Source organism: Diabrotica virgifera, chromosome 9 (genome assembly GCF_917563875.1).
Source record: "Diabrotica virgifera virgifera chromosome 9, PGI_DIABVI_V3a".
Lineage (NCBI taxonomy): Eukaryota > Metazoa > Arthropoda > Insecta > Coleoptera > Chrysomelidae > Diabrotica > Diabrotica virgifera.
In genome coordinates, this window is record NC_065451.1 from 14,805,716 (window position 1) to 14,830,269 (window position 24,554).

Consider the following 24,554-nt stretch of genomic DNA (forward strand, 5'->3'; position numbering starts at 1 on the left):
ATTGGTCCGGGTTCGCCGGACTTCCGGGTTATCCGAGGCCGATTTATCGGGGTTCCACTGTATTTGCATATGTGTTTTTATACGTGATTATTGGTAAGACACACTGGTTAAAGACTTTAGACTTAAGATGTTTGAACATGTGCTCTACTGTGGAAGTAGAGCTGCCCCGCAGTCAACCGTCTCTTGGCTTGAAGGCTTAGCTATTCTCATTAATTCTTTGGACTCGCAGGACATCCGGGGAACATCCTATTGTTGTCTACATTCCGGGGGATAACTTTTCTAAGCACATCATCATCACCATCTTTGGTTTTACAACTCTTCATGAGCCTTTGCCGTGTTTACTATTATTTTCCATTGGTTCCGGTCCTGTGCTACAATTTTCCATGGTCTTACTTTTATCTTATTTAGGTCTTCTCTGACTGCATCTCTTCTAGGTACATTTATTATTAATTCTAAAAATTTTTCGTAGTTTCCTGGTTTTGGTTCAAAATCTAGTATCTCTGCATACTTTTCCCTTAAAGATTTAATATACATGACGCGCTATGTCAAAGATTAATTTTAGCGATACTAATAAAACAAAGCCCAAAAAATTATAATACATTCTTTTATGTTTAGCCGGTGCTAAAGTACGTATTTAATAACATTGAAAATGTGGATCCAGAGCTGGTTTGCACGATTGTTCTTCAAACAGAAAACTGTACATATTCCAAACCAGCCCTGTCGTGGACTACACGGATACCTAGAAGAACACTACCTAAATATCCAAAGGTAAGTACATAGGTATACCTACATATACAGGGTGTTAGTAAATAAGTGCAATAAATTTTAAAGGGTAACGTTTGCGATAGTTTGCGATATAAATGTATGTCTACAAATGCTTTGTTTCCCAGATACGGGATTTCGATTTTTTTGTCACAAACTGAATGAGGCATTCAAAAATGATATTTAATTTAAAATATCTCTGTGGTGTACCATTGTTTTTTAGGCTTGCTGCCTTCCCAACTTGCAGCTAGCTGGACAGCAACGAGGTTGCCTTTATCTCCATTGTGTCCTTTAACCCACCTTAGGATGTGGTTACCATCCGAAGCTTGGGTTAGTGACGGGCAGATTGCAATGGCGCGCAGCTGTCAGGGTTCTCAACAGGGTGTCTAAGTTTTATTTACTTCTTATTCGTTTTGAACGGAAATTTTGCTAATTTTAAAAAATTAATTAATTAAAAAATTAATATATTATATATATTATATATTATATATTATACAGTACAATTTTCAAAGGAGGAAGACCTAACCCTTCGGTCCAAACTTAACTTTCTGGTATTAGAGTGTAGAGCACCCCAGGAGGTATTTGACCGCTGCGCGCAATTACAATATACCGTTAGTGACTCATGACTAAAGCCCGGATTATAAGAATTACAGAAAGGTCAAAATAAGCACTTATATGAGCAAAAAATGTCGCAAAAATAAACAAAGTTTTTATGAACTAAGCTAGGTTTAAGAAAAAAGCCTGTAAGTAAACATGGATATAATGATATAAATATGAATAAAGGACATTAAATTACATTTATTTTTAATTATCGTATTATTAACAATAAATAAAAAATTACAAACGTGTTAAACTATATATAATACCGGGTGTCCACTTATATTTTCCCCCATTTTAACTGCCTATAACTTCTAAACGGTTCAAGATAGAAATATGCGGTTTTCGCTGAAATGTTTTATTTTAGTAAAAGTTTTGTCTGAATGGATTGAATTTTTTATATCGCTTTCAAATACGAAATAAAAAATGGCGGATTTTTGAAAAAACCTTTGTTGACTTTTTTTTAATGGAACACCCAGTATATTTTTTGTAAATTGAAAGAAAGGTTATTCACCTATCCAGCAATATAAAGTTTTTCAAAATCGGTTGTCAAATCACTGAGTAATTAATTTTTAAAATGAGGGGTGCAACGTGGTTGTCATATACCTAAATAACATAACTGAGCAAAATGATATTATGTTATGTGATTTCCACATTGCATCTCTCATTTTAAAAATTAATTGCTCAGACATTTGGCAACCGATTTTAAAAAATTTTATATCGCTGGATAGGCAAATGACCGCTTTTTCAAGTCACAAAAAAATATACTGGGTATTTTAATAAAAAAAGTTAAAAACGTTTTTTTTTCAAAAATTCGCCATTTTTTATTTAAAAGCGATATAAAAAATGGACATTTAAGTAAAAAATTGAAAAAACAGTCATTTATCTATCCAGCGATATAATTTTTTTAAAAATCGGTTGTTAAATGACTGAGCAATTAATTTTTAAAATGAGAGATACAATGTGGAAATCACATAACTTGCTTAGTTATGTTAAGGTATGTGATATCCACGTTGCACCTCTCATTTTAAAAATAATTACTCAGTGATTTGACAACCGATTTTGAAAAACTTTATATCGCTAGATAGGTGAATAACCTTTCTTTCAATTTACAACAGAATATACTGGGTGTTCTATTAAAAAAAAAGTCAACCAAGTTTTTTCAAAAATTCGCCATTTTTTATTTCTTACTTGAAAGCGATATAAAAAATTCCATCCATTCAGGCAAAACTTTTACTAAAATAAAACATTTCAGTGAAAACCGCATATTCCTATCTTGAGCCGTTTAGAAGTTATAGGCAGTTAAAATGGGGGAAAATATAAGTGGGCACCCGGTATAATAAAAAAATCGAAAAATAATTATCATATTAATATATTTTTTATTCATGGCCATTAGCATAAAAACAATTAACAAAAATATGTTTTTCAAAATTCTCTTGTAAAACGAAATGTCTTCTATCTGTAGACATATTATTTATACGTAGAAAAAGTTCTTTCAACATCAGCAGATGTGATTGGAGCGTATTTAAATTTAGACAAATGTAATACCGATACTACCGAAAAGTATTTTACAACAATATAATAAATTTGGGCTGTCTGTAGACAAATATTAGTTTATTACATGGACAGGTATAAGGATGGGGTTTTCCGTTTGTCTTATGGTTTATTGAATTATTAGGGTTTTATAGCTCTTTATACTTATAGAATTTTGCTTAAGACAGGAGGTAATACATGAAATTTAACTATTGTATATCATAAGAAGTAAAATAAACAAAGATAAGCAACATATCTTCAAAATAAGCATTTTTACTAAAAATCCTAATAATAAGCAAAAAAAGCAAAAAAAAAGCAAAATGCTTATAATCCGGACTTTACTCATGACACTTGTGTTACTAACCCTGATGTGACACGTGGTTTATTCAGGGTTAGTAGCGCTTGTCTGCCGTATGTGCAGATTATTATGATTTTACCGGCTATACCTTTCCGGGTTACATATTTTGAGGCTATTTAGATACCAGCCAGTTCAGTCTGGATTACGCTGGTACTTTTGACCATACCTCATTTTACACTAAGGTTCAGTGATCTGGAGTATATCCCGCATCATGAGCTTTCTTCCAATTTGGAGTCATCCGTGTATATGCAATACGCATTTGCCACGTTTGACTCCCTATGTTGTCTTATTTCGATTTTGTAGGGTTTGTCGAAGACAAACGTAAGTCGTAAGTTTAATTGAGTCGTAGCCTTCATGTAGTAGGGTAGCGCGTCCATCTCTCTAGACTCTAGATAAATGTATCTTTATTTGCTAAGCAAGCCAGTGGCGGATCCGAAATTTTAGGCCCGTGCGAAAAATGATTGAAAGCCCACTTATCTTAGGGGTGGTAAGCCTAAGTGACCTTGCATCAGAGAAAAGTAATTAAATCACCCTCAAGATCCATGACGCCCTCCCCCACAAAAATTTCTGGATCCGTCACTGAAGGAAGCGTTAATCTCAATCGAGAAATACTTATTTACAGCAGAAGTTACCATATATTTATTATTTTTAGCATGAAAAAGATCCAAATAAAAGACCCTTAAAAATTCTACATTTAACTGGTCCACATGTTTCATTCGATTATGAAGAAAATGGAGCAGTTGATTGTGGTGCGCCGTTATGCTGCAAAAAGGGACTAGGAAATAAATCAAGCGGGAGAAATGCTGGGTATTGGGGAGAATACACTTGCGATATCCCTCCATGGCTTTATGGCGATACTCTACAGCAGATCAGTAACACTCATAAGGTAAGTAATTGGTGCATCATTTTTATTCTGTATGTTCAATTCTTCACGTGAAAAAAATAATCTTATATTTATTGCTGGATTAAACCCATAAAAGCGCCCACTATACTACTCGCGAAGTTGATCGAAGTTCAGCGAGTACGAGAATGTAGAGAGGTACTTCATGCGACTTCGCATCGCCTCGGACTACTTCCGTTCGGTGTCGGTTTTTCACGGCCGAGTCAAAGGGAACGAAGTTCGAATACGAAGTGTCACACTACATTACTCGACTTCAGTTTACTAGATATCATTGCTAGTGCACGGTGCACGTCGTTTTCGAATTTTGAAGGATGAGTTTTTATAAAGATTCATAAAAAAATTTCATAAAGATAAAAAAAATTATGACGGTTGGGTGCGTATAAGCGAAATAATGAACATACCAGTTGAAAAATTAAAGAAGAAAAAAGAATTTTTTGGTAGCCACACACAAAGCAGTGGCAGCTGCAACTTGAACGTCATCCATCAAAGCCTGCCTACCGACTGAGTTTGATGGGCAATTTAACGAGTATGTAGTGAGTCACCTTGCCTCGACTAACTTGACTTTGACACTTCGTCCGAAGACTTTCGATCGAGAGTGTAGTGGTCACTTAATATTTTTTTTTTTGAAGATATTCTTCTTTAGCGGCGAATCGATTGAGGGTAAAATTGTACATTTACCGCGCGCCTGCGCACACTGACAGTATGTAGTTCATTGCTAATCTTTCAAAATAGGTATGTGTGTATATGTAACCGTGCAAATAAGTCATTAAAAGAATATATTAGTGGTTTTAGGAAATGTATTATTTATTATAATTCTTGTGTTTTTGGATTAATAAAATATTATGTAAGCATAATATTTTTACACTATATGTCGCCGTGTTGTGTAATTATATCCGAAACTTACATGTTTATTTCTAGTGCCTCGATGGAGTAGTTAGAAATGCGTTAGCACTGAGATTGGAAGGTTGCGGGTTCAATTCCCGGGCGATTCATTTTTTTTTTTATTTTTGGTTATTTTAATAAAAATTTTTTGAAAGTGGTAGATAAGAAAGTTAGTTTGATTTTTAAATAAAATACAAATAACCTTTTAAGTATATTTACTTCGTTTAAATTACCTATTATATAATAGAAGAATATCTTCTTACGTGCGTACATAGTACACACACATTCTTTTTTATTTAAACAATATAAGTACACCTAATCTGCAACATTAATCAGTATTTTTTCTTTAACCTAATTTCCCTAAAAATGTTTGTAAACTAGATGTCACCTGGTCCACCCTAGCTTTTTTTACATAAAATGCCCACGTCTTTGTTGTGTCTACACAGCACAGCACTGACTCTGCTTTTCACTAATTGCTCACGTCTTTGTTGTGGCTACAATACAATGCACAACACTAACTAAGCCCGGCACAACTTCACACATTACACGAGCTCGAACGGTTTAGTCCTCTTGAGCCTTCGCATCTGGGGTTCTTAAATATTCCTTAATATTCGGTTCTGGAGCGTTTCTAAATTTCGGTAATTGCTTTTTTTGATACAGCCCCATAATTGTAGACCATAGGTCCACACCGGTTTCAATATCTGTTGGTAAATTAGTACTTTGTTCTGGATGGAAAGTTGAGAGTACCTACCTATTAGCCAATACATATTTTTGTACTTTATCTTCAACTGTTCAGTTTTCTTTCGTGCTCCTTCCATTTTAGTTTGACGTTGAGATTTAAACCCAGGTATTTCACTGTTTTTTTATTAGGAACAACGTTGTTGTTTAGGATAATTGGAAGATTATTGAGTTTCTTGTTAGTGAAGTTAATATGAACTGACTTACATATGTTCATTAAACTTTATACGCCATTTTTTGGACCAGCCTTCTATGCCATTAATTGCATTTTGTAAGTTAGTCGAGGATTCCTCTATAGTTGCTCCTATTTTCAGGACTGCTGTATCATCAGCAAATGTGGCCAGTTGGATGTTTTCCCTCTCCGAAATGTCAGATGTGTACAAAAGGTATAGTATTGATCCAAGAACGCTACCTTGCGGAACCCCTGCATTTATTTGCTTTAACTCAGAGGTACTCGTTTTCCATTTTAACTCTAAATGTTCGCTGGTGTAGGTATGACTGCAATATTTCAACAAGTTGCATAGGAAATATTTTCTTTAGCTTCATTAACAGACCGTCGTGCCACACTTTGTCAAATGCTTTTGCGATATCCAGGAATACTGCTGAACAAATTTTGTCCCCTTCTAATGCTTTCTCTATTTCAGTTATTATTCGATTGATCTGGTCAATTGTGGAGTGTTTATCACGAAATCCAAATTGGTGTGTTGGAATAATATTTTTTTGTTCAATTATATGGTTCATTCTTCGTAGTAGTAATTTTTCAAACACCTTTGAGATTATGGATAGTAAGGAGATTGGCCTGCATGATGTTAATTCATGGTTATCTTGTCCTATTTTGGGTATCATTATAACCTCTGCAGTTTTCCAAAGGATGGGAATATATCTAAGCCTAAAGGATGCATTTATTAGTGTAGTAAGCTTTACTATGGCTTTTCTAGGTAATTTTTTTAGTATCTCACCATTGATCAGGTCAAACCCAGGCGCTTTTTTTGTATTGATGTTCTTGATTAATTTTTGAACTTCTTTTGTAGTAGTCAGTTGTACGTTAATAGAATCAATAGCTATTCGTTCATCGTCTACATGAGTTTCCCCAGAGTTTGGTTGAAATATGTTGTCACTTAATATAATCCTTATTTTTAAATAATTCTTTAGCCAAGTCTGGCCAACAGTTAGTACCTAACTCATTCCTACCTAGTTTCATCCCTGCCCAATAAAGACCATTCACTGAGACATTTTGTGAACTGAAAACGAATTCTCTCTGCACTGTTGACCAGCAAAGGCAACAGAAGTGCAAATTTATCTCTGTTGTGTTACCCGCCGAAGGGTAAAGACTCTCTTATGGAATCTTTCGCCGACAACACGTCTATCTCAGTACGCGAAACTTTCTCTGGGTTCAATTAATAACGCGAACCTTTCTCTGGGCTCAAATATTATCACGAACATTTTTCTGGATTCAATTATCGCTAGACAAACGCTTTTTCTCTCTGCGCAATAGTATAAAACGCTAATTCGCTAAAAACAATTAAAAATCGTACGAGAATCAACTACGTGTGAAACCGGCATATGTGTCGCGGAAGAAGAGTGACTTTGGGTAAGATATTTTATAAACGTATAATATTGTCTGTATCATCATATTCCCTCTCTAATCTACCTTAAACCTGCAAATTAAAAACATACAATCCATACAACTCTGAAAGGACACCGCACACACCTTATGGAAAATATAATGTCACTCAAATGAAATAAAATTTACATGAATAGAATGGTCTTGAAATTACACTAATTTCGTATCATTGCGCCAACTCTGTCATCATCATCATTCTCTTTGCCTTGTCCCTATGCGGGGTCGGCTTCCCTAATTGCATTTCTCCACACAATTCTATCTTGGGTCATATCAATGTTAATCCCCTTTACCAACATGTCCTGCCTTATCGTCTCCCCCCAGGTCTTCTTTGGTCTTCTTCTCCTACTCCTTCCAGGAATCTGCACTTCAGCTATTCTTCGTATTGGGTGATTAACGTCTCGACGTTGAACATGACCAAACCATCTTAACCTATGCTCTCTCATTTTGGCATCAATTGGTGCCACACCTAGACTTCCCCTAATATACTCATTTCTAATTTTATTCTTCTTTGTCACTCCACTCATCCATCTAAGCATTCTCATTTCCGCCACATGCATTCGTTGTTCCTCTTTCTTTTTCACTGCCCAACATTCAGTTCCGTGCATCATAGCTGGTCTTATGGCTGTTTTATAGAATTTTCCCTTCAGCTTCATTGGAATTTTTCTGTCACACAACACACCACTCGCTTCTTTCCACTTCATCCATCCAGCCCTAATTCTACTGCATGTATCTCCATCTATGTCTCCATTACTCTGTAATACCGATCCTAGGTACTTAAAACTATTGCTTTTCACAATCATTTCACCATCCAAAGATACCATTTTATTTGTAGTAACTCCATCTGTAAATGAACATTCCAAATACTCTGTTTTTGTCCTACTAAGTTTTAAATCTTTTTCCTCCAGACCCTTTTTCCCTACCTTTTTGCGCCAACTCTGTATTTTGAATAATAAGAGCATAAATTGATTAAAATAAATCTAAAGTCAAATAGAAATGTAGGTACGTGTGTCAAAGGGAGAAAAAAGATTTTGTAATTCATACTCTTACTCCATAAATATTTCTAAGGGATTAAGGCAGAGGCTCACTCTTATCTTATCCTATTATTATTGATAATAAAGTAGGTATAGTTTGGTCAGTTGTACTGCCCCTAATCGGCTTAAGCTAATGGTGGGTAGGCTATTTTCAATAGCCGCTAGACTAAACTTATTTATGAATGACAGTTTTATGGACTTTAAAAATTCGATTTCGATAAATTTTACGCCCTAATTAAGCAAAATTCAGAGTTGGCGCAATAGTATGAAATTATTAAAATTTCGAGAACAATCTATTCATGTAAATTTTATTTCATTTAAGTGACATTTTCCACAAGATGTGTGCGGTGTCCTTTTACTAATAATTTCTTATATGTAGGCCTACGTGCCTTAATTCTACACTGTGTGTTTTCATATTGTTTGTATTTAGGACTTGGACTTAATCTATTTCACTGGAGGCATTAGGGACCATACACTCTGGAAGTCATCACATTATGCCATGACAGAAGCAATATTTCTTGCATTTAAATCTTTAAAAGCTACTTTCCCTGATACTCCACTGTTCCCTGTAATTGGAAACCATGAACCGAGTACTCAGAATCAGTAAGTAAAATTTGCAAATTAAAAAAAAATAGAAAATAGGAAACTCTCAGATACAGAATACATTATTAAAAAAATATATACAAATTTCTTAATGAGATGCAAAGTACCTTTTTATACCTTGACCATTAGCTCTGAAGATGACTTTTCAGTCGAAAGCGCTTAGCTAAGGAAATAAATACATTTACACACTTTAATATACTTCTTTATCTTCCTTCGTTCATTCAAGTGTGTACAAATCTATCTAGTCTTTCAACTAATAATATACACTAGTTGAAATCTAAAACCTTCCTTATTAGAACCATTCTTTGTTAGCATCCTGAATCTCTGCCTTCTACTGCTTCTACAGACAATCCTGTATATTTCGCCTCAATTTTCGAAACTCTCAGTACCCAGTAGAATTCTCTCGAAGTAGTGCTTCTATGACCGCCGCGAAGGTTGGATCAGGGGCGTAACAAGAATTTGGCCTAACAATATATTAAGTTAAAACTAAAATAAATAGCGATGCTGAAGTATAATATACAAAACTTTAGAAAATATTGAATGTAACATTACTTTTTCAGGTTTGCTCCTAATAAACCAGACATCTATTCAAAAGGTCTCTCCACTAAATTACTGTATATTCATTTTGCGGCATTCAGTCAATGGTGGTTACCGGAGAATACTTTGAAGACTATTCAAAGTCAAGGCTACTATGCTCATTCGGTCAGTGATAGATTAAAAATTATTGGATTAAACAATAATGTTTGCTACAAGTTTAACTGGTAAGTAATTACAAATTATCATCATCAAGGCTTTTCATTCCAGATGGAACGCTCGCCGCTCTTACTTAGAGCTCTCTGATTCGCTTATTGCAGTGAATCACTCCGTTTTTCCACTTGTGTGTTGTCAAAGTTTGTTGTATGACTTGGCTACTCTCATGACCTGATCCTCCCATCTCTATATGGGTCTTCCTCTTGGTCTTTCAGTTTCTGATTTTCATCTGGTGATCTTGTTTTTCCTTCCTCTACGTGTCCCAGCCATCTTAGTATCTCCGCTTTAATAAATTAACTATATCTTCTCCCTTCATTACGTCTCTTAGTTCATGATTCATTCTTCTTCTCATTTCTCCGTTGTCCATTCTTATCGGGCTCATAATCCGTCTGAGGATTTTCCTTTCGAATACCCTCAAATTTTTCTTTATCTTTTTCTGTGAGGCACATTGCGACAGCTGCGTACGTAACTACTGGTCTGTTTGTAATTCTGTATATTATCAGTTTTGCATTTCTGGATAAGTTTTTGTCCTAAATTAGCCTATGATACCTCCAGTATGTTTTGTTGCCTGCTAGTATTCGCTCCGTCACTTCTTAACTTCTCTTATTCACTATTACTCCCAAATATTTAAATTGTTGAACTCTTTCCGAAGTATGTATAGTTTTCTATTTTGATTTCTATCGTCCTGTTATCTTCTCTTCTAGAGCAGAGTAGATATTTTGTTTTTCCTTCGTTAATTTCTAGACCTCTTTTCCATGCTTCCTTTACCAGGTCTATTACTTGTCTACTTGTTTCCTTGTCTCTTCCCATAAGAACTATACCATCTGCATATGCAACTATTTGTGTTCAGGAGTGGGTTATAGCTCTTTTAATTCCGCTTGGACCAAATGGGATTTCCAATTGGACCAAAGGCTATTTCTTTGTGGCATTTATGTAATTTACTATTCTAATTGAAAAATAAGCCACATTTTTCAATTTAAATTGTGGCTTATTTCCCTATTTTATTTAGTAAAAAACTTTCATTCAAAATTACTTGGTTTTAGGTGGTTATTATTAGAAACAAAATTCCTTGATGAGCAGTTACAATTTTTAGTAAAAGAATTGGAAGATTCAGAGAAGAATGAGCAATACGTTCATATCCTTACTCACATACCAGTTGGTAATAATGATTGTATAAAACCGTGGGAGGCCAGTTACAATATAATAGTCCAAAGGTAGGACATAAATTCCTTATACATATTACACCGATTTGTTGTATTGAACATGGATGTTTCTATTAGACTTTTATTTATACACAAGGAACAATTTCCTTTACAAGTAAAAATGAAACATTTTCTTGGTAAAAGGTATGTTCATTTAAAAACCTGAAAAGGACCACAAATATCACAACAAAACGTTTTCGATCTGTAAAAAGAGCATCATCAGTGTTACAAGAACATGTTAGCCATCCAAAAATACAAAGCCTAAAATATTTAAAAACAGATTAAATGTCTTGCATAAGTGGATACATTATGAAATCCAAAGGATGGATATAATCCTTTCGATATGGCCATAGGGCAACATATGACTCCCTCACGTGATACGTGAGTTGCTATGAAAGGAGTGAGAGAGGTGAAAGTTGCAACTGTAGTTGCTCATAAGGTGCAACTAAATATCTTACATAATTAGATACATTATGAAATCCAACGGATGGATATAATCCCTATGGATATGGCCTAAGAGCAACCTATGACTCCCGCATGTGGTACGTGGGTTGCTAGGTAGTAATTAGATCATTACATTGAGAGAGGTGAAAGGCAACTACAGTTGCAACTGTTGCATTAAGGCCATATCTATAAGGATTATTATTATTTCATAATGTATCTACTTATGTAAGACATTTAGTCTATTTTTTAAAAGGTTGTAACATTTGTATTTTTGGGCGGCTTAGCATTTTCTTATAACACTGATGATCTCTTTTTATAGAGCGAAAACGTTTTGTTGTGATATTTGTGGCCCTTTTAAGGGTTTTTAAATAAATATACCTTATACCACGTAATTTTACCACGAGTTTTATTTCACGCTTTCCATAAGGTAATACAGTTAATTAGTGCAATTAATTTATACTTAGCTTACAAGAATTCTTAGCTTCGATTTGATTGTGCTAACCTCACAGCTGACATCAGAATTACCTACCAGACATCTGAAAAAATTTCTACTCTGAGAGAAGTTAGACAAAGTTGAGTGCTCTCCCCTCTTCTGTTTAATTTGTACGCAGAAAAGATCTTCAAAGAAGCAGTAGAAGACAGAACAGAGGGTATAATTTCCAGTGAAATAGTCATGTCATCAACAACCTGACATTCGCTGATGACACAGTTCTGCTAGTAACGGACAGGGATGATTTGCAGGCACTCAAATAGGTCTGAAAATAAATATAAAGCAAACCCAATGGATAGTCATTAGCAAAAACAAAAATAATAACTTGGCAGATATTAGAATAAATGGAGACATGATGCAGAGAGTACAAGCACACAAATATTTAGGCTGCTGGATGAATGAAAAATGGGACTTATCACAGGAAATTAAATGCAGAATAGAGCAAGCGAGAACCTTATTCAAGAAAATGCAAAAGATACTAACCAACAGAAAGCTAAAAATTATGCTAAGAATACGCTGATTACGCTGCTATGTGTTTAACATTTCGCTCTATGGAATGGAAGCATAGATCCGCACGGAAAATGTGCAAAAGGATTGAGACTTTTGAAATGCGCGCTTACCGCCAAATATTGAGGCTATCGTGGATGAACAGAGTAACAAATCAAGCGGTAATGCAGCGGCTAAACAAATAAAGAGAATTACTAAATATCATTAAACGAAGAAAACTAGAATACTTAGCCCACATGATGAGAAATGCTACATACATTCAAGGAAAGATAGAGAAAAAGCGCGGAAAACGCAGAAAAACATCCTGGCTTGGGAACCTCAGCCAGTGGAATGTAGTGAGCACCATGACACTATTTAGGTGAGCTGTGGACAAAGTAAAAATCATGCGGCTAATCGCCAATGTTCTGGGAGGACAAGGCACTTAAAGAAAAAGAAGTAGTTAGAAATGACCAGAGACAGAGATCTTTGGAGACGGACAATACACCACATCCCGTCGACCACTACACTCCCTCTGGTGGGTCAGGACTGAAGAGAGAAAGAATATCTACTTCCTTATTGACTACGTTCACCAGATGCAAACACGTTCACAACTGTTTGCGCTTTGATTCTTAAACTTGTTGACAGCGAGCTGAACGGTTGGTTGTTTAGGTTAAAATTTGACATTTTGCTTGTTTGGTTTGAACGCAACCTAAAATAAATTTTCTCAATAAATAAGTTTTTGAAATTATTTTTTTTTATTCAAATAAAATAGAAAATGGATTTAATAGATAATAACGTAGCTGAATGTCTTCAGTTGCCGATATTTTATATATGAAACCATTATAAATATATTCTATAATATATACAATTTAAATTCCCGCCATATTTTTTCAACAGTCAACACGTTTGCAAAGTTCAGCATAAATATTTTGTGCTTGCAAAAATGGCGGTCGCTTTCCAAACATGTTTGCTGTCAAGCGCAAACTGATTGCCAACGTTTGCATCTGGTGAACGCGACCAATGATACTTTTCTATTTCTGTCTGTATTCGTTTTAGATACGCTCATATTATAAAAGGACAGTTTTATGGTCATACTGGTACTGATGGATTTAAAATATTCTATGACAGATTCAGAAGTCCTATTAACGCAGCTTTCAATGGGGCGAATTTATCACCATACCAAAATTACAATCCCTCCTACAAAATAGTACATGTCCATCCTGATACAATGGTAAGTTATTTACAGTCACATTGTTTACATTCCAAACATACAACACTGTCATCACTTCATCAGTATCCTCTAGAGCAGGGATGGCCAAACCTTGGGCTCGTGAGCCACATGCAGCTCTTTAAAGGATTCTTTGTGGCTTTCGAAAGAAGTATCCGAGATCCTTTTCAATTTTTCAAGTTATACTTCTTTACCGGCGACATGAGGGTGAATTTTTATATGTTAAAACCTATGATCCCGGCGCATGCGCATTATAACTTTGTTCTGATTGGATGTTCAAATGACATGTCAAAAATTATTCAATGTGGCGGCTGTGGCACAGCTGTAGTTAGATTATTTATGGTTGTTGCGTTTTAAAATTTGTGTGAAAAGAAACAACAAACAAAAGTTAGTTAATAGTTATACTGCCTTTTTAAATAGTTTTCATATACCTATATTTTTGGACTTTTGGACTATTTTGGACAAGGAAAACTCATTCTAATTTGGTAAGTAGTTTTTATTATAATCATATTGTAATTATACATTTGGATTAGGTTGAAATACAGTAGAGCGTCGATTATCCGAACTAATTGGGGGACATAGGTGTTCGGAAAACCGATTTGTTCGGATAATCGAACTACAATATATTGATACATATTTATAGTCATACATATTTATCCACAAGTGAATAAAAGCCATATTTATATACCTACATATCTATTTATATCTTGATAATGACAACTAGCAACTAAACAAAAAAGTGCAGTCTTTGCAACAACATAATTATTTTTGGATACAATATTGAAGAAAATTGAAGATATTTTAAGCGTCAATTACTAACGCTTGCTCGGTATTCGAGTTCGGGACGCGGGAGTCGATAGTTCGAATAAGCGGTCGTTCGGTTGATCGACGTTCGGATAATCGACGCTCTACTGTACATTTATTTTCTCAAGAATGGGGATTTTAGAGAGAAATCCCAAATTAGGTCCGATTTTTATTTTTAAATTATGATTTTTTGGCGTAGATTTATTTATCTAGTAGGTATGTAATGCTTTGATTTACATACTTAATTTGATTACCAACAAAAGTTCTACCAATCTTCATCTAATATATTGTTTTCTTACTGTTTTGTTATATTTTAATATTTTCTTCCACAAAATTTAAACTACATAATTTAATTATATTCAAAACAACTGTCAAACAGTAAAACGTTCAGTTACCCTATTTTTCCACATGACAAATAATGTGGAATTGGACGAGTGAGTCTAGGCTTCGATTACGAATCAAAGCGCCCCGAAATTCACGGGTTCGATTCCCGATGCAAGTTTTTATTTTTTATTTTTTTTATGCATTTTATGATTGTAAGTATATTTGTTATATAATTTTTTTTTCAGAAAATGCGTATTTAAAATTTTTGCCAACAATTATTATCGTTCAGAAATCATTTTTTCTTTGTGGCATTTTTCAATGTGTTTGTGTGCGTTTTATTCTTTTATTTTTTTAAATTTTAGGTATTGTCTCAAAAATCACATAATATGTAGTAGAAGTATAACTTCTTACGTGCGTACAAAGTACACACACATTCTTTTTTTATCATTTTCCTCGAATTTAAAAAAGTCTTACAATATTAAACAAGAAAAACTTAACAAATATACAGAAGATTGACGGAATTCCAATGAATTTTGGAAATTTGTACTAGGATCGAAGTATCATGAATTATTGGCGTAGGCGCAAAATTTCGTCTCCAGTGCTTTTTAAATGCATTCTTCCCTTATTTTCTTAGGGTCGCTATACACGTAATGTTTTTTCTGTAGTTTATTAATTTCTTCGTACTTTTTTCTTACCGATTTTTCCTTAGTGACACTAATTTTTTTCTTGATTCGGTATTTTTTTTGTTTTTAATTTCAGTAAGTACCGTGTTGTATGAATAAAATATCATGTCCTGAGTATTTGCTATTTATTATGAAATACTTCATAAAATGTAATAAAAAATTGTTTAACCACTTTTAGGACGTCGTTGACATCGAAACCTATTATTTCAATTTGACAGAAGCAAATCTCAGTCCAGATAGGAGTCCGAACTGGAAGAAATTATATTCAATGAAAGAAGACTATGATCTACCGGATCTGTCACCAAAAAGTTTAGATGGCTTGGTAGATGCATTGTTTACTGATACAGAACTGATGGACAATTACTGGAAGTAAGTTTTAAACCAAATAAACCTTCTGTATATGAATCGGTATAAATAAGAACGTGTTTCGATATGCCCTACCTCGTCAGAGATCTGGGTAGAATACGAATAATAACCAAAAAACCAAAAAATATAATTATAATCAAAATAAATGACACAAGAGCACAATTCGTTAAATACTTTGTATCTGAATCGGAATCAATGAGATATGACGAGGTAGGGCTTACCGAAATATGTAATTAAGAAAGAATATGTCGTAGCAGCACGATTTTTCAGTCTCTGCGTTTGAATTGGTAAACAACATCACCTTATGACATCATATCGGCCTCCCATTGTCTCATCAGACGCTTGAGCTGAATACAAAATCAAACACAAAAGACCAACAAACGGCCCCTAACTGTTTCCCACACAAGTGGTAGCTTACAAAGGTGTCATCTACTTTGAGAACTACACTGAGGTCCTCCTCCTCCTCAGTCGTTTCCTCATTGCTGAGTGTCGTGATTCCCTATAATACGAGCAACTATCTCTTTCCATCGGCTTCTGTCCTGAGCTTCCCTCATGGATTCAGCGAATGTTTGTCCACTGGCTTTCTGTACTTGATCCGCCTATCGAGTAGGTGAGCGACCTCTACTTCTGCGCCCTTCAACGTTTCCCGAAATTATAAGTCTCTCAAGATTATCATCACTTCATTATGCAATATGGCCGAAAAATTTTAAGACGGTGGGGAGGCAAATAGAGGAAAGTCGAGTCGGAATATTAAGCTCTTAGAGGATTGAGTGATTTATTCTGTGTTCCGTCCATGATATCCGAAGCATTCTTCTCCAGCACCACGTTTCAAAGGCGTCAATCCTTTTTCTGTCGTCATATTTTATTGTCCATGTTTCGGATCCTTAATTAAATATGGGAAAAAGTAAGGCACGTACTAATCTTATTTTGGTGTTCGTCGACAAGGAGCGATCTTTCCAGATTTTCGAAAATCGACTCAGCGTTTTTGGCCATTCCTATTCTCCTACGTATTTCTGTTTCACAAGATCCTGTACACTGAGGTACTCCTGCTATAATTAGATGTAGACTTGTGTACCAATCGAAGTGGCAGATCTAGAGGGGGTCACGGGGTCATGACCCTTCTCCCCAAACGAAAATAATATCAATGCAATAATCCTAAAAAAAAAAGAAAAAACCGAGAGGTGTCAAACAAAAAGGAAATCATTTAGGAATAATACGGAAAAGGAAATAATTTAGGCAAGTAACATCTAGTCTTTGTGGAGCAAACCACTGTGCCGGACTGTCAAAGGTAGAGAAGTATCAAAAAAATGTATTGGCCAGTATTATTTACTGTATTTCTATATAAACAGTGAAAAAAATGAAATAATATGTTGTTTCTGTCTAAGGTCTTTTGTGGTATAGAATCGCTTTGACATAAAGTTTTTTAGTTTCTACCTCCTCTACTCTAACATACGTGCGTCTAATTTCGCTCAAAAGACCTCTTTAAAATCTACCGTAGATTATAACATAAATAATAACATAACTTTGGGTTTGTTTGTGTTTTTAGATACTCTGTAAGACTTGCTGATCCATCGCTGAATGAAAAATGTGATAAAAAATGTCTTCAAGAAATGCGCTGCAACATTGTTACCACCCAATCTGGACATCCTGAAAAACGGCAGTGCAAACAGCCGACTTTGTAATGTTCTTCATTGCATTGTATTAGGGATTAGAAAATAAAATTTATTTTTAAACAATTAAACTCTTGAAAAACCAGACAATTAAACCTTTCCAAAACCGAAATTATGGTTTTCCACAAAAACCCCCATGAACAAATAACACCCAATATACAAATAAATGGTATCACCCTTCAGAGTTCTCAAAGCCTCATGTACCTGAGGAGAGAGGTAAATAGTCAGCTAGACCACTCAAAAGAAATTAGAAGACGCATTGAAATAGCAATGTCGGGTTTCATGAACATGCGTAAGATGCTCTGTAACCCCAAGCTATCAGTCATATTAAGATTAAGAACACTTAAGTGTTATATGTGGTATCTATTACTATATGGCTGTGAGACCTGGACATTAAAACAGTATGACGTCAACAAACTGAATTCATTCGAAATGTGAATATTAAGAATAAGCTGGACCAACAGAACTAAGAATGAAGGAGTACAGGAAATAATGAACTACATGTGTACTCATCTGGTCAATACAATCAAAATTAGAAAGACGTCATATCTAGGACACATAATGCGCCATAGGGAAATTGAGCAGCTCCAGGTTTTATTAGAAGGCAAAATCGAAGGCAAAAGGGTATAGGAAGAAAGAAAAACCCTGGCTCCGAAACATCAGAGATTGGACCCACACAATAGGAAATGACTTAATTCATCAAGCCCAGAAAAGAGAGAAATTTGCCATATTGATCGCCCACCTCAAAGTAGAAGGCACTTAGGAGAAATATATAAAAAAAATTAAAAAAGGAAAAGATTTTATAATTTTTGTGGGTGGCCCGTTTTCTCTGACGCGTAATGTAATATTTTAAACACCTCTGTATTTTTTTCTTATTAAAATTTGATTATCTTTCTTTATTTAAGTAAATTGTGGAACATAGTATAAAACTTGTTTTAATATTAATTGAAAAGCTAAAAATATTGGAAGTATTGTTTGTTTTATATCAATAATTAATAAACACTGATAGGACTGACAATTTAAAATAATAAAATGAATTTCTGCAGTATTAGCCCAGTAAATGACCGTTCTGGAGTGTAATTTTCAGGGTCAACTCAGAATTGCATAAAAATTTAGATTTAGGTTTCATTTACCCTCTACTTCAAAGTTGAACTTGTGCCGTTGGTTGCTTTTACTTTGGGGTGACAATCACCTCTTCTCGGGGAGTGAAAAAACGCGTGCTTTAAATAAAGTCCGGAAATGGATATACTGACTAATTCTAAGCAACTTTCGTTTTATAGAGATTTTTAATTAAGTCAATACTTCTCGAGTTATTTGCTATTAAAAATGTTTTCGACAAAACAACAGGTTTTCAGGCGGTTTTCGCAAATAACTCAAAAAGTAAATATTTTATCGAAAAAAATATTCTTTGCAAAAATTTAGATTGAAAAAAAATGAAAAAAAATGTTGTATTAATGAAGTCTATAAATCCAGTAACAACAAAGTTGTAATCTTATGAACAGTGCATTCTAATTCGTCAAATTCCAAATCGAATATTTCTACGTGAAATAACCAAAACATTAAGCAATTTTCGGAAAAAACCTATTAAAATTTTTTTAAGCTATTAAAAAAGCTTCAGTCTCATTTTTTATAAAAGTTTTTAGCACCAAAACTAAACAAGTTACGCTCAAAATAAAGTTGTCCACTTTCTTTTTGGTAAAAAAATCGTCAAATCTCCCCCTATTTAGCACTATAAAGTAAATTAATCGTTACCGCTTTATCATTTACTTTATATGTATGTCTATAGTTTATACGATCTGTAAGTTTGACCGACCCGAAGTGCTTATTTTTGAAACAATTTGGTTTTATAGTAAAAAAAAGTTCTAAAAATTTTGGAAACATGCTCTTTTTCAAAATAACTTAAAAAGCATTAGTGGTACGAAAAATTTAAAAGAGTAAAAAATTGGTTAAGATATGACTGTTCAAAATTTGCATACACTCGTGATAAGTGACTCATTCAAACCCTTTCAACTATAACCATTTCAAAAGTAAGCACTTTAAACGGGTGAAACTTACAGATCATATAAAAAATACGTAAGTAAAGTAAATTTTTTGTAAAGCGGTAACGATTAAGTTCATTTAGAGTGCTAAATAGGGGGAGATTTGAACGATTTTTTTTTTTCAAAAAAAAAGGGCTGACTTTATTTTGAGCGTAACTCGTTTAGTTTTGATACCAGAAACTCTTATAAAAAATAAAAATAAAGCTTTTTTAAATACTTTAAAAGGGTTTTATTTTATTTTCCTAATACGTGCTTAATTGTTTGGTTATTTCACGTTGAAATATTCGAATTTAAATTTGGCGAATAAGAACTGTTTTCATGAGCTACATCTTTGCTTTTGCTGGGTCTATGGACTTCACAAATACACAGCTCGTCTCGTTTTTTTCTATGCTACATTTTTGCTAAGAATTTTTTTTCGGTAAAATACTTAGTTTTTGAGTTATTTGCGAAAAAACCGCCCGAAAACGTGGTTTCTTTGTCAAAACATAAACAATTTCAATCGAAAATAACTAGAAAAGTTATTGTAGTTACTACCTACATTGTTGTCTATCAATTCACATTTATTACTGTTTTTATTATATGACTGCTAATTTAATATTTTAGCTACAACTTTTTAAGCTTTCTGATTGGTCTTCCCTTACACGACCACTACTCCTTTCATTACAACATCAAGAAGTACTGACCTTAACAATTTAGGTTACAGCTGCACATCCACATCTAACATACTTAATACACATTCTACCCGTCTTGATCTAAACGTTGTCAATCTTACACTAACACATACATTAATAAATTGAAGTCTTTTAATAAATATAAATAAAAAGAAAATCTTTTAATAGAAATAAAAATCTTTAAAACCATTAAAACCGTCAAATTTTTAAAAAAATTGTATATATGACATTCACTAAAGTTTACTTAACCAACACAATAACAGGCACAGATTTGTTGGTTGTCTCTCAACAGCTATCTCTTCACCCTCAAGAATTCCCAAATCCCATAAACTTGTTTACCTTTGTAACATTCTCCGTCTATTCCACCATATCCCGTTAGCATAACTTAAGCAAAAACATCATGTTAATGAATACTGAGGTCGTAGCTCCTTGTATCCGAATGTAAGTACGACACGTTATAATTGCATGATTATAGACGATACACATCTGCATGTGTTTGTAAGCTTGGGGACGTTTGTTACCGCCCCCGTTTTTACATGCATATGTATTTGTCTGCTATTTTCACTACTTTTATGTATGTTGTTCAACATTGGCTTGATCTTATGGATCTTTAGCATCTTTTACAACCAGACATTGTTCTAACTCTGGTTTTTTATTTGTAGCATTTAGTGACTTGTAACCGTTGACCTGAAGATGCTCTGCATAGTTTAGAGAGCGAAACCGGTCGTCGGAAGTTACAATAAATGATTGAGAGAGTACGTCTGTCTTTTACTTCATTTAAAATGAACTCTCACATGCAACCCATTCAACATTTAAACTAGAAAAGTATTGACTTAGTTAAAAATATCTATGTAACGAAATGTCGACAGACTCGACACTATTCAACTGACTAACGTGTTACAGGAATACCAGATAGTAAACACCTTTGTCTATCTCGGGTCTAGTATAACTAATGATGGTAACTGTGAAGCAGAAGTTCGGAGACGTATTGGTATGGCAAAAATTGCGATGAGTCGCCTAACTAAAGATTGGAAAGACAGATCTATCTCTCAAAATATCAAGATGAGACTGGTGAATGCCCTTGTATTCTGAATATTTTTATACGTAGCACAGACTTGGACTATTCGCGCATGCTAGCGCCAAAAAATTGATGCCTTTGAGATGTGGTGCTGGAGAAGAATGCTTCGCATACCTTGGACAGCTCATAGGACAAACGTTTCCATTCTAAACCAACTCAATATTAAAAAAAAAGGCTGTCCACAATATGTCTGCAACGAATTCTGCAATTTTTTGATCACGTGGTTCGCAGAGGTGACGACAGTTTGGAGAGATTAATTGTTTCTGGAAAGGTTCCGGGGAGAAGATCAAGAGGACGATCACCAACTAGATGGTCCTACCAAATAAAGAATTCAGCTGGAAACTCATTCTGCGAAGCTCTTAGAGCAGTTGAAGATAGAGACCAATGGAGAAACATTGTTAGGAATATTGGAAGAAATCACGATCCTCAGTAATGGGGAAACGACAAGAGAGAGAGATGTAACGAAAGTTGCTTAGAATTAGTCAGCTTATCCATTTCCAGACTTATTTTAAACGCGCGTTTTTTCACCCCCAAAAAGGGGTGACTGTCACGCCCCAAACAAAAGCAACCAATGGAAGTGGAGGGTAAGTAGAACCTAAATCCAAATTTTCATGCAATTCGGATTTGACCGTATTTGATTTGATTCGTTATGGAGAAGAATATGGATTATTATCAATAAACATCAAGAAAACTAAATTTATGAGGATATCAAAAACCCAAAATAATGATGAAAGCCTGACAATTAAAGGTAAAACTTTAGAACAAGTTGAAAACTACAACTATCTTGGCACAATAATTAATCACACAAACGATTACTCCAAATAAATCAAAGTTCGAATAGAGAAAGCAAGAACAAACTTCAATAAAATGAGAAAGGTACTTTGTGCAAGAGAACTGAAATTAGACTTGAGAGTTAGGTTGGCAAGGCGTTATATTTTCTCGACTCTGCTTTACGGCATAGAAGCATGGACACTTAACGAGTCGACTACTAAAAGTTGGAAGCATTTGAACTGTGGATATATAGAAGAATCCTGAAGATATCATGGACCGAGCATATAACAAACAGCGAAGTCATGAGAAGAATCAACAAAAGACTGGAAATATTTTAAACCATCAAGAAACGAAAGCTGCAATACCTGGGGCATGTTATGCGTAATGAGAGATACAACATACTTCCCTATTAGGGAACTTGCAAAAATTTTTAAATATTAAAATGATATTAAAAAACATAAGGTAACATGATCTTAAAACGCTTGCATGCGAGAAAAACAAATATTTTTAACCCGTACGCTAATTACGACGTTTTGAAAATGCTATAAAATTCAAATATCTTAGCGAGGCTCTTGAACGTTCTTCTATTGGTTCGACGTCACCGGCCACGGTGAACCGGCGGAAACAACGCGATTAAGGTAGGTATCACGGGTATATTACATTTTAATCGTCTTAAATGAAAAATTCCTAGGTATTATTTATGTTCATCTTATATATTGTAATAAGTAGTTCCCCAATCAGCTTAGTTTTAAACTGAAATTGAAAAAGTTGAGTGCTACCTTGTAAAGAGTTTAAAACGCATAATATGACGGACGAGGGTTTTTCAAAAGGTCAATCTGACTAACTTACCTACCGTTGATGTTTTCATCGTGGCAACTTTTATAAAAAGTAGTAAAAGCTATTCTATTGGAGAAATGCGAGGTGTCAAGGCAAATAAGTAAGAGTTATTAATAAGCATGTTTAAACCGTTTATAACAATAGTTTGGTACCATTATATTATAGTACTTATACGGTTTACCCCGTGGGTTTGATCTACCTACCTCTAATCGAAGGATTTCGTATATCCTGGAAAAGATTACGGTGTAATTTGCATTATAATAAAGATTATATTTTATTGTAATGTTTATTAGTACCTACCGGAGCCTTTCATTATTGTGTTCAAAGCCTTCTGAGAAAAGATTATGGTGATTAGCAGCAACAAAATCCTTCTTTACAAAGTTAATAATACGCATAAATAAGAAGAATCATTATTGTAATTTTACAAGTTAATATCTTTATCATCTCAGCTATACTTACACCGCATCCCTCGGTAGACAGCAAGCTATAGTAGAAACCCGACTGTAGACCGCATACTATAGTAGCACCAATAGTTTTTAGTTACTCTTACTTTTATTACTAAAAGTTTTGTTTATTTTTAAGTTACTTGTTTCTTCTTTGTTCTTCAACACAAGAAACGAACAAAGTAATTTCATAAAAAAGAACTTTTTGATACATGTCAACAGAGATAAAATGTTAATATTTTGCCTGTCACAGAAAAAATCATTTTTGCCACAGAGTAAGACAAGATATTTCAACTATATTATTTATCTATGGGCAAACTGCATTAAATGCAATGGCCCACCCCGAACGGACAAACGATACGAGTGGCCTGTGACGTCAGACCTCAGGTCTCGCTTTTGAAGTTGTTTAAAACGGAAATTTTAGGCGCGGAACTTTGATTAGATGTTGTACGTACACTATTCATTGTTAAGACGTAATATTTTGAATATAACATTTTAAAACATAAATTAACAATTCTATGCAAAAAAAATTTTTAGTGCAAGTTCCCTATTGAATATACAGGGGAAAATCCAGGGCAAGAGAAGTGTAGGAAGGAGAAGAATCTCGTGGTTGCGTAACTTGAGGGAATGGTACGGATGCACATCAACCGAACTATTCAGAGCAGCAGCATTTAAGATTAGAATAGCCATGATGATTGCCAACTTCCATCGCGGAGATGACACGTGAAGAATAAGATTTGATTCGTATTCCCCGTTCATTTACTGGGCTATATCAATCATCGCCCATGTCCATTTTACTGGTCGCGTAGGGGCGACATGTTTTATAGGGGTTTTTGCTAATCCCAATATTATTATTCTACAAATAGATTAGCAATATTAACGTAAGTATTTAATATGACATTTTTGTAATAGGCTATTGATTATATTCAAAATAAGATAGCTAAAAGGAACTACAACGCTAACGGGGTTTTATTATTTCATATGGTCAATGGACATCTATATATGAAAAAACCACGGAGTGATACCGTTTAAAGGGGTGCGTTTTTGAGAAATAGGTGAATTAGTCCCTGGGCATATGTTACATTAGGGTGAGTCCTGGTTAAATTTCGTATCTAAATATCACTATTTAAAGTCAATGATGCTTTTTTTTACAAAAATATATTCAAAAGAAAAAGCAAAAAGAAACCCAAAAGAAAGAAATTTTGTTTTTTGTCCCATAACTTTTGTCCACGATAATAT

General features: G+C 34.3%; 1 protein-coding gene across 2 annotated transcripts in view; it reads left to right on the plus strand.

Moving 5' to 3' along the window:
* Positions 1–17,547, plus strand: part of LOC114330679 (sphingomyelin phosphodiesterase 1-like) — a 55,433-nt gene extending 37,886 nt beyond the window's left edge. Inside the window, exons 5-12 of one of the 2 annotated variants that reach the window (XM_050661685.1) lie at positions 616–768; positions 3,903–4,136; positions 8,857–9,029; positions 9,590–9,790; positions 10,823–10,993; positions 13,458–13,632; positions 15,619–15,809; positions 17,353–17,547. In XM_050661685.1, the coding sequence (XP_050517642.1) occupies positions 616–768; positions 3,903–4,136; positions 8,857–9,029; positions 9,590–9,790; positions 10,823–10,993; positions 13,458–13,632; positions 15,619–15,809; positions 17,353–17,488 (1,434 nt within the window). In that variant the 3' untranslated portion in view covers positions 17,489–17,547. The remainder of the gene's footprint in view (positions 1–615; positions 769–3,902; positions 4,137–8,856; positions 9,030–9,589; positions 9,791–10,822; positions 10,994–13,457; positions 13,633–15,618; positions 15,810–17,352) is intronic. The other variant, XM_050661686.1, reaches the window with a different exon arrangement.
* The last annotated feature ends 7,007 nt before the right edge of the window (positions 17,548–24,554 follow it).